General features: G+C 35.9%; 1 protein-coding gene across 1 annotated transcript in view; it reads left to right on the top strand.

The window, feature by feature from the left end:
* Positions 1 to 11125, top strand: part of CENPC (centromere protein C) — a 186485-nt gene that overhangs the window by 171636 nt on the left and 3724 nt on the right. Inside the window, exons 16-20 of the mRNA XM_042781212.1 lie at positions 280 to 384; positions 1123 to 1254; positions 1894 to 1989; positions 3815 to 3969; positions 10251 to 10341. Coding sequence (XP_042637146.1) covers positions 280 to 384; positions 1123 to 1254; positions 1894 to 1989; positions 3815 to 3969; positions 10251 to 10341 — 579 coding nt within the window. The remainder of the gene's footprint in view (positions 1 to 279; positions 385 to 1122; positions 1255 to 1893; positions 1990 to 3814; positions 3970 to 10250; positions 10342 to 11125) is intronic.

The following is an 11125-nucleotide window of genomic DNA, read 5'->3' as shown; positions in this document are numbered from 1 at the left end:
TAGTGATACTGCCTCGGAAACCCAGGGAGGGGTCGCTATGAGTCAGGTCCGACTCGATGGCACATAACAACAACAACAACAACATGTACCTTTAACATTGCTAACCTTGGGTAATATCAAGTTTTAAAATATCTGGCAGTCTGGTAGCCTATATTTTCATTGACATTTCTTAATTATTAAAATAAATGTATCTTAAAATTTTGTTTTTATAGTCATTTGGCTGGAAGTATTAATACTCTAAAAGGTAACATTTATATGTGTACTCTTTTTCTTTAATAGTATTGCCCTCCAATACACCAAATGTTCGCAGGACCAAGAGAATACGATTGAAACCTTTGGAATACTGGCGAGGGGAACGAATAGATTATCAAGCAAGACTATCAGGTAAAACCCGATTTGTGTTAATGTCCATCAGTAATAAAATAGTAAGAACTGGTGCAGTTTGTTACTATGTGCTGCATGCTGTCCTACACATTTGTATACATTACCTCATTTAATTACCTCCAGTCCCCCAAATGTGACAAGAAAGGAGTTCAAATCCAGATTTGTTCGATTCCTATAGAGATTCTGATTTTTTTTCTTTGTTAGCTATTTGAGGTAGCACTGTGACTTGCTTTTTATGTTACCAGCTTAATTGAGTATAATGAAATACCAGATGAGAACATGAGAAATTGTAACTGGTAAAATTGAAGTATTCCTAATTGTTTTTATCCATTTCCTCATATTTTTACTAAAAAAAAAAAAAGGTAAACATTAGACAGGAGAATATAGTGTTACCTTAAAGCTATTTCTTTTCTTTGTTGATGATATCTAAATCAAAGAAAAAAACTCATTTGTGGATTATTATAAATAGTTCATACCTCATCTTTGTTTTTGTTTTTTAAAACTCCCTTGATTTCAAGCAGGAAGTATGTTTTATCAGTGTTTTTAGAGTTAAAGTAGAAAGACGTAAGTGAAATTGGTTGATATCTGTGCTATTTGAATTATTAGAATGTTGCTATAGTAGTGTATTCTTTAGTACTTTGAAAGAGAATGTATTATATTAATTTAAAGAGATTTGTTTCAAGCTTTTCACTTTACCAAGTGTGATTTTAACTTTTTGTAGTTGTTGTTAAATTTCAGGAGGATTTGTGGTTGGTGGAGTACTATCCCCAGACACAATGTCACCTAAAGGGAAGAAGGCAAATGGAAACACAGGAAAAGTCAACAAAATAACTAATAAGAAAAGGATCTGTCTTGATAACAATGAAATAAGTATGAATTTATTCTTGAAAATAATTTTTAGATTTTATTTTAATAGCATAGTCCTTTAAGAAGATGCTCTGAGCATATTTTAAAATTTCCTTTAAAAACTTCAGACATAATACTACCAGTAAAATTTTATTTTAATGTCTGATTTTTTCTAAATTTAAAAAGTAAATTGATTTTATTTCCTTTAAAAAAATTTATCAATAGCATAATATAAAACATTTTCTCCTGAATAACTTGCCTTGTCAAATGAGGCTTATATTTTCCATGCTCAAACCATGATAAAAATATACATTTTAATACATTTTTCTAAAATATGTTATATACTTCCAGCTTTCTTAGAGAATATGCAAAATACCATTTAACTTCTTGGTAATGCAAGAGTTTAAGCACTGTCATTATTGGCTTATAGTAATTAGTAAGTTTAAGGTGTTTGCTTTTACATTAAATCATTGGGTTTTTTAATTAGAAATTTTGTTTCTTTGAGTAGTAACTTATAAATGAGAAGAGATTACTATGTCTCTGGCAGTTTTCTTTCATAACTTGTCTATAGTTGCATTTCATCCTGTACTTGATATATGTGTATATATAATAGAGCAGAATTTCAAGTAAGTAGTTTGTATTTCAGTGGTATTTCTTTTGCAGAGAATAAATTAGTGGCAAATCTGAATATACCCCTAGGAGATCCTTTTCAGCCAACGATGGTAAAGGACCCAGAAACAAGAGAGAGTATTCTCATGGGTAAGATCAGAGATGATATTGAAAATACTTTATTTATTAATAACTAGTAAGAATAAACTGCTGGCCTGATGACCAGCCTGTCTGTTTTCTGTTTCTCTAACCAGCTCTTTTAGAGCTAAAGTCCAGCAGAGGATATAATTCCAGTAGGCAGTCCATATTAGGACAACTTTGAAGAAGGGCTGATTGCAGACAACCTCTAGGCAATATATGGCACGTTGTATTTGCCCTTTGGGGCACAAGTACTGCCTATGGGAGCATTGGCTCCCTCAACATGGTCCAGTCCTTGTTTGATCAGAACACATGAGAACAGGGGCTGTTTATGGGAATTGTAGGAAGTTAGTTGGCAGACCCTATGACACATGTCACCACCCTTAGAGGCAGTCAAGGATTGTGGGCAAGGCATCGACAGCTTTCTAGGCTTTGGGATGCCAAGAATGGTACCTAGAATGTGAAACCTTAAGGCTAGCCCATGGTCCTAGAAGTCTCCTTTAGTGTTAAAACCAAAACCTACTGCCATGGAGTTGATTCCAACTCATAGTGACCCCCATTGGGTTTCCAAGGCAGTAAATCTTTACAGAAGTATATTGCATCATCTGTCTTCCGTGGAGTGGCTGATGGGTTTGAACTGCCAACCTTCTGGTTAGCAGTCAGTTGCCTTATGCCCTGCACCACCAGAGCTCCTTTCCTTCTGTATTGGAAAAGGCCACAGGTGGTCCTATGGAGACTTTCTGTTAGGCCGAGGACCAGTAGGAGACATTGGCCTATTTACCAATCAGGTAATATTTAGATACAGAAAATATTTAAATATTTTAACAACTATTAAAACTGTACCAGTGTGTACCAAGTAATATTTGTCCTAAGTCAGTGGACAAGTAGGTCAAACCAGAGAGGCAGTAATGGAATTTTTATTCAAAATCTTGGCTAAGACATTTTACATAGCAAAGTTATTTCCATATTTAGATTGTTTATTTGGCAGCAGGAGTAGAATTACAGAGTTTTGTGTAATGTTAAACTAAAAGTTACTATATGGTAACAGATCAGATAAGTTTTAAGTTGTCAGGAGCTTATCTATTTTTTGTCTATTTCTTGAGTCTTTGCATTTTTTGTATCCTACTCTGTGGAATTGTTCACATTCCTATATATCCGGGGAAATAGAGTCAGAAGCTGTTGCTGATACATGAACATGTTATAGATCTGGAAATGTTTGTAAGGAAAAAGGAAATTCCAAGGTGAGATTGCAGTTGTGAGCACCAGTTGGAACTCTGGTTTCTCATAGCCTTTATCTGACAAATAAAAATTTTATTTAATCATCAGTCAGGTTAACTCAAAAGAATCTATTGACATAGCGATGATATATTTATATGTGAAGTTTTTTAAAGATGGGAAATTCTTTCTTGTCTTTCCTCCCCTAGTGTTCTTTAATAGTAATAATAATACTGCCATTATTTATAACTAACACTTACATAGTGCTTACTTAGTGCCAGACAGTGTTTTAAATATTTTACACATATTAGTTCATTTGATATTCACAGCACCTGTTTATCATAGATGAACTGTTATTATCCCCTTTTACAGTAAAGAAAATGGAAACTGAGAGGTTAAGTAACTTGCCTAAGGTCATACAGCTGGTATAACAGAGGCAATATTTAACCCTCCAGCACTTTAGCTTAGAGTTAGTAATCATCTTAGTCATTAATTACTTCTGCTTTACTAAGGCAGGTTTATATTTAGAAATAACTCTTATTGTACATGTATGTGTATATATTACTATATTGAGCAGTATCATTGCTATTGCTTTATATTTATATCGCTGTTTTACCCCTAGATCTTATAAGGCCACACGATACATACCAATTTTTTGTTGAGCATGAGGAGTTGAGAGTATATAAAACATTAGATACACCTTTTTTTTCTACTGGAAAATTAATATTAGGACCATGTCAAGAAAAGGGAAAGCAGCATGTTGGCCTAGATACATTGGTGAGTATTTACCTTTTTCCATATATGTATCTTTTGCTATGGGGACAGTATTTATTTGTTGAACTTGATAAAATAAAAAAAAACTCATTCATTGCCATCGAGTCGGATCCGATTCATAGTGACCCCTTCTTGGGTTTCCAAGGTGGTATCACTACAGAAGTAGATTGCACATTCTTCCTTCCGAGGAGTGGTTGGTAGGTTTGAACTGCCAGTCTTCTGTTTACTAGTCAAATGCTTTAAGCACTATACCACCAGAGCTCCTGATTGAGTAAATAGACTCAATGTTTTTAGCCCCTCATCAAGTTGAACTTGATGAGGGGCTAAAAGTTACTCAATCAACCAACAATTATTTATAAAGGAGCTCTGGTGGCATAGTGCCTGAGGCATTTTACTGATAATCAGAAGGCTGGCGGTTCAAACCACCAGCCACTCCTTGGAAAGAAGACTGGACAATCTATTTCCAGTCTTTGGTAGCGTAGTGCCTAAGGCACTTGACTACTAACCAGAAGCCTGGCGGTTCAAACCCACCAGCCACTCCTCGGAAGGAAGGTTGGGCAATCTACTTCCGTAGTGATACTGCCTCGGAAACCCAAGGAGGATCACTATGAGTCAGGTCCAACTCAACGGCACATAACAACAACAGCAACAATACTGCCTTGAAAACCCAAGGAGAGGTCGCTATGAGTCGGAATTGACTTGATGGCAGTGATTTTGTGTTTTTTTGGGTTTTTTTTTGTTTATTCTAGGTCTGAGGAGCTCTGGTGGTATGGTGTGGTTAAGACATTTGGCTGGTAACCAGAAGGTCAGTGGTTCAAACACACTAGCTGCTCCATGGCAGAAAGTTAGGGCAAACGAGTTTCATAAAGATTTATAGCCTTGGAAACCCAATGGAGTTTTCTGTGAGTCAAAATCCACTCAATGGTGATCGGTTTTGTTTATTTATTTTGGGTGATATTTATCCTGTGTCTGGCACTGTAGCCTTGAGAGTCAGAAGTTTAAAGAATTTTCTTAAAAGAATCTTAGAATATAAATTTGCAAATACATCATTAGAATTTTAGAGCTGGAAGGGAATATGGAGATTAAGTCTAATTCCTAATTTCTCAGATCATGTAATTGAGAAATAGTTCAAAAGACTTCTTCAGAAGCCGACTAATTAGCAGGAGACTCAGGACTAGGAGCCAATTGCTTCAACAAGTACTGAGCAATATACTATTATATATAACAGTATTACAGTCTGAAGTTATTATGAGATTTAAGGTGAGTCGTACACTTATACTCTCAAGTATCATTTACTGTAAGCACTTACTAAATGTCACATGTTACGCTAAGCCCTTCACATATAGTGTCTCTTTTATGTCTGTTATATCTATTATTTATTGGTGAGGAAACTGACTCAGAAAGATTAAGTAACTTACCCAGGGTCATTCTGAGTAAATGGTATTTTGTTAGGCTCAAAATTCGTGCTTTTTATCACTATATCATAACTTGTACCAAAAAATATTAGTAGCAATTAGCTATGGGCAGTTCAATCCCACCAGCCACTTTATGGGACAAAGATTAGGCCATCTGCTTCCATAAAGATTGCAGCCTTGGAAGCCCTGTTGGACAGTTCTACTCTGTCCTATAGGATCGCTGTCAGAATCAACTCAGCAGCAGTGGGTTTAGCAAAGAAGAAGAGAGCCATTTCAGGAAGGGTTATGGAAGTTAAAACAAGTATAAATAAAAGTATGGAAGTACACTTAAACATGGAAGAGCAATAAAGACACTGTTCTGACAACTACAAATTATACAGGCAAAGACCCAACCATTGCAATACCAAAGCTCTTTGTTACATTGGATAATGCATAGATTGAAATATTCTAGGGCAAATTGAGACTGTAGCCTTCTTAACAATACTGTTTCTTACACATAGGGTAAAGCTGTATTATAGAGGATATGTAAAAACTGGTCAGAATGATGATTTAGAAGAGAATTACTAAATGGTAGAGAATTACCTTTAATGTGCTATTAAAGCCTGGGACACCTCAGATCACTGGCAAAGGAGAAGAATGTGGTTATAAGTGATAGATAACTGTAAATATTTAAGTATCCAAGCATTGTCAATTACTATTCTTTATAAACTTTTATCTTTAATTCAGAAAACATTTATTGAGGGCATACTACTAGGATAAATTCTTAAAGAATTCTGTCTAGGAGTAAAGTGGTGATGATACCTAACAAATTAACTTTAACACACTATAAAAAATGGTGTAATATTACTTGTAAACTGTTAAGAGAGGACAAAGGAACAAGCAGGGTTTCAAGGGAAAGAGGAGAGTATCTATAGCTGTGTTGGTTTGTTCATATAAAACAAATGGTTTAAAGTTGAATATGTAAGTGATCAGCTTTTAGAAATGCCTTTAAATCTCTACTGCCTTTGGTTTATATTTCCTTCATTTCAAATTACATGAAATCTCCCAACAGTTGAGAAAAAACAACTCACATTACTTGCCATTTTCTTAGCTCTTAATACATTATAGAGTAGCCTACGTGTCATGGTATGTGTCTAGGGAAAAAAAAAAAAAAAAGCAAACATTAGAAAGACACCTCTGCAATAGAATATAATGTTATATTTTTGTATCCTGAGTTTGAAAATTATAGAATTTGGAAAGCACCAAGTTATAAGAATATTTAATAATATACTGTTCTGGTTACCTAGTGCCACTCTGACAAGAATATACCAAAAATGGGATGGCTTGAACAAACAGGGGTGTATTCTCTTACAGTTTGGAGGCTTTAAGTCTGAGTTCAAAGTGCCAGGCTCTAGGGGTTGGGTGAAAACCCCTCAACCTTGGGGTTCAGCTCTGCCTCCTGCTTCTAGCCCATGGAGCTAGAGGCTTTTCTTCACTCAGACAGCTGCTGGCTGCTGAGGCTGAGAAGCCCAAGGTTGATGAGTAAAAAGGCACAGTCCCAATGTTACCAAACCACACAGCAGGCTATTAGTTCAAGTTAAAGTCCCAAGATCGACAGAGCATGGCTACATGCAGGGCTCAAGCATACCATACATAAGCTAGAGACCAGTCCCAGAGCTGCTGCTTATATATGGGAAGCAGACCACATCCCTAATGCAGCTACTCAGCTGCTTGTGGTAGATCCCACCATGGAGTTGATTGCCAGTCTCATCATGGGGAATAACTACCACCAGCTGCCCAGCCCCTCAACCAGGCCCAGCCAAGTTGACATACAACTTTAACTACCACATGTACCAATAATTAAAAATACCATTTTTCTGTATTTGCCATTTCAAGAACCTGTGAAATCATGAGTTATTGGAGTATCATGTTCAAAATAATTCCTTTTACTGACAGTAATAAAACAAGCTCAAAAAGGAAGGAAAAAAAGCGATAAGACTTCAGTTTTTATTAGAAAGGGGGAAAATGAGTGAGGTAAGGAAAGGGAGAGGTACATGTATGAATCAGAGATTAATATTTTTATCGCTACATCAGTGTCATTAAGAATTCTCTTTTTAAATATTCATTAAGCCAGTCTGAAAATTAATCTAGTCTTAAGCTGTGCCTAGGCAGAACCTGTTTGTAGACGAAGAAGCAGTTGTTTGAACAGGACAAGAGGAGACTGTGGTTTGAAATCAAGAAAGTTGTTCAGCAGGGTTATATCCTTTTCACTTACTGAGTGTGTATGCTGAGCAGATAATCTGAGAAGCTAGACTATATGAAGAAGAAGGTGGTATTAGGGTTGGAGGAAGACTTACCAACAACTTGCAGTATGCAGATGGCATAACCTTGCTTGCTGAAGCAAATAGGGCTTGAAACTGATGAAGATCAAAGACCATAGTCTTACTATAGATTACACCTCAAAATAAACAAAACAAAAACCCTCACAACTAGACTAATAAGCCACATTACGTAGATGGATAAAAGATTGAAGTTGTCAGGGATTTCATTTTATTTGAATCCACAATCAACACCCATGGAAGCAGCAATCACGAAATTGATTGACATACTGCATTGGGCAGATCTGCTACAAAAGACCTCTTTAAAGTATTCAAAAGCAAAGATGTCACTTTGAGAACTAAGGTGTACCTGACCCAAGCCATGGTATTTTATAATTGCCTTATAAGAGTACAAAAGCTGGACAGTGAAGAAGGAAGACTGTAGAAGAATTGATGTCTTTCAGTTATGGTGTTGGCAAACAATATTGAACATACTATGGACTGTCCGAGAAATGAACAAATCAGTCTTAGAAGAAATAGAGCCAGAGTGCTTCCTAGAACTGAGCTTGGTGAGACTTTGTTTCATGTACTTTGAACATGTTATCAAGAGGAACCAGTCCCTACAGAAGGGCATCATGGTTGGTAAAGTAGAGCGTGACCAACAAAGTTTAACACAGTGGCAGCAACATTGGGTTCAAATATAGCAATAATTGTGAGGATGGTGCAGAACCATGCAGTGTTTCATTAATTGTACATAGTCTCACTATGAGCCAGAACATACTCAATGGCATCTAACAACAACACAAAATGTATATATCTCCAGGTATTATTAAAAGATTTAAAAAAACACATTTAAATAACTAAAGAGTTAGATAACCAAAAAACCAAATCCACTGCCATCGAGTCAATCCCAGCTCATAGCGACCCTCCCCCCCACCTTGAGCTTCCAAGGCTGTAAATCTTCATGGAAGTAGATTGCCTCATGTCTCTCCCACACAGCAGCTGCTGAGTTTGAACCACTGATCTTCTAGTTAACCAAATGCCTTACATACTGTGCCACCAGAGACCCAAAGAGTTATATTGTCCCTGCATAACAGCAGAAGTACAATTAAAAGTAAAGATAAGCATTATGAAATGTCATCACTGAAGATCAGTACCTATTAAACTTTATTATATTTAATGCCTTTATTATATTAAAAAAAAAAAAAAACCTCACTGCCATCGAATTGATTCAACTCATAGCGAACCCTCCTTGGATTTCTGAGATAATATCTCTATGAAAGTAGAATGCCCAATCTTCCTTCTGAGGAGTGGCTAATGGGTTTGAACTGCCAGCCTCTGGTTAGCAGTTTCCTTAGGCACTGTGCCACCAGAGCTCCCTTAGTGTATAAAAGGAAATAAAGTTTTGAAAGTGTTTAAAAAGTGGCTAATATTCAAAGGAATCTACACTAAAGATAAACTGCATTTTATACTTACTGAGTAGAAATCATTAGAAAAATGTTCATACCCCTTGACCTATGAATCTCATTTGTAGAAATTTATCCTAAGGAAATAAATTTAGAGGAGAAACTAAACATATGAAGTTATTTATTGTAGCATTAACTATAATTGTAAAAATTAGGAGTCAGTGAAATGTGCTGCTGGAAGAAAATTGTTATATTTGTTTTGATTTAGTGATAGGATAGACCATTATATATTAATAAGCAGTTATAACACTTACATGTTCCAGGCACTGTACTAAACATTTTTTGTATTAATTTAAATACATTATTTTGAAGAGTAGCCAAATTTCAAAACATTTAATATAAACATTTAAGCAAAATATGCAACATAGAAAATTTTTACACACACACATGAATTTTCATAAGCTAATAAATAATAAAGAAGAACAAAAGAAATTTCTTCCCATATTAGTTTTGTATTGTTGCCCTAACAAATTACCATAAATATAGTGTCTTAAAACAACATCCATTTATTATCTCAAGGTTCTATCAGTTAGAAGTTTGATTAGAGTCTTACAAGGCCCGAATCAGGATGTCAACTGGGTTGCATTCCTTGTTGAAGGCTCTGGGGATGAAGCTACTTCTAAGCGCGTTCAGGTTATTGGCAGAATTCAGTTCCATTTGGTTGTAAACCTGAAGTCTGTTTCCTTGCTGGCTGTTGGCTGGGGTTGTTTTGTTTTTTTAAATCAGCTTTTAGATGGAGCCTGCCTTGCTTGGTTTGTGGCCCACTTCAGTCCATCTTCAGTGCCAACAACAGCATGTGTCCTTCTCATGCTTCAGATTTCTCTGACTTCTCCCTGTGCCTCATTGCTTTTTTACTTTTAATGGGGAAGTGTCTACTTTTAAGACTCATGTAATTAAGATTTGGCCAACGTGGATCTTCTAGAATAATGCCATCATTTCAGGGTTTCTTTGACATACAATTTAACATATTTACAGGTTCTGACGATGGGAGTTGTCGTCATCTTTGGGGGTCATTTTCTGACTGCTATGCTTCCTTTAACGTTCCTTGAAATGTCATTGATGTGGTTGTTTAACTTGAAATGAGAATTTTGCTTTTAATTTTTCAGGTTTTTTATGTTGACTTTGGTGACCTTTTGTGTACCTTACATGAAACACCTTATCTAATCACTACTGGGGATTCATTCTATGTTCCTTCAGGTAAGAATAATCAGAGGTATTTATTTCACATAGTTCCAATATATTTATTTGTATAGTTGCATATAGGCATTATAAAAATGAAGGCACAGTGGTCAAAATGAAGCATGATACAACTTTTGCCAAAACAGTTTGGTACATACTTCTTTTTCATTTTTATCTTTAGTGTTTTAATACATGAAAATTTAACAACTTATTTATTGCTGTTTATGGAATAGTGAGAAGGTATGTCTTATCTGAGAGTAGAAGGCAAATTGTTTCCCCATGTCATCCTTAAGGCATTATATAGTCAACAGTTTTTAGTGGATTATTTTAAACATACACAACAGTGTGCTTCATCAGCTGTTGAAGAGTACAAATTTTCAGAAATAAGGATTTTACTTTATTCATCCATTCAATAAATATGACTATCTATTATGGCCAAGGATTGTGCTAACATTTAGAGATACAAAAGTGAACAAAACAGACAAATTGCTGCCCTCATGGAGCTTGCATTCTACTGAAGAAGACAATAATAGTTGTGTGTATATATATATATATATAGTCCTTGGCAGTCAGCCGCAGGGATCCAGGTAAGGGTGGTACGAGAGGTTTCCAACAGAGAGACAAACTTGTCTGTCGGTTTGTCCTACCGTGGTGACGTGTTGATGTGAGTTTTGAGGATGAGCCACTGGCGTTTCAAACCCAGTGGGATGCACGTGGTACACAGGTAACAGCCCAGCTTATAGACTGAGACAGAGTAGGAAGAAGGAAGAGGCCATCCACTTCTCAAAGAATTGGCCAGGGA

The sequence above is a fragment of the Orycteropus afer genome, unplaced genomic scaffold, assembly GCF_000298275.1.
Source record: "Orycteropus afer afer isolate SDZICR_OR568_19922 unplaced genomic scaffold, OryAfe1.0 scaffold00098, whole genome shotgun sequence".
Lineage (NCBI taxonomy): Eukaryota > Metazoa > Chordata > Mammalia > Tubulidentata > Orycteropodidae > Orycteropus > Orycteropus afer.
This window is presented reverse-complemented; position numbering and strand designations above follow the sequence as displayed.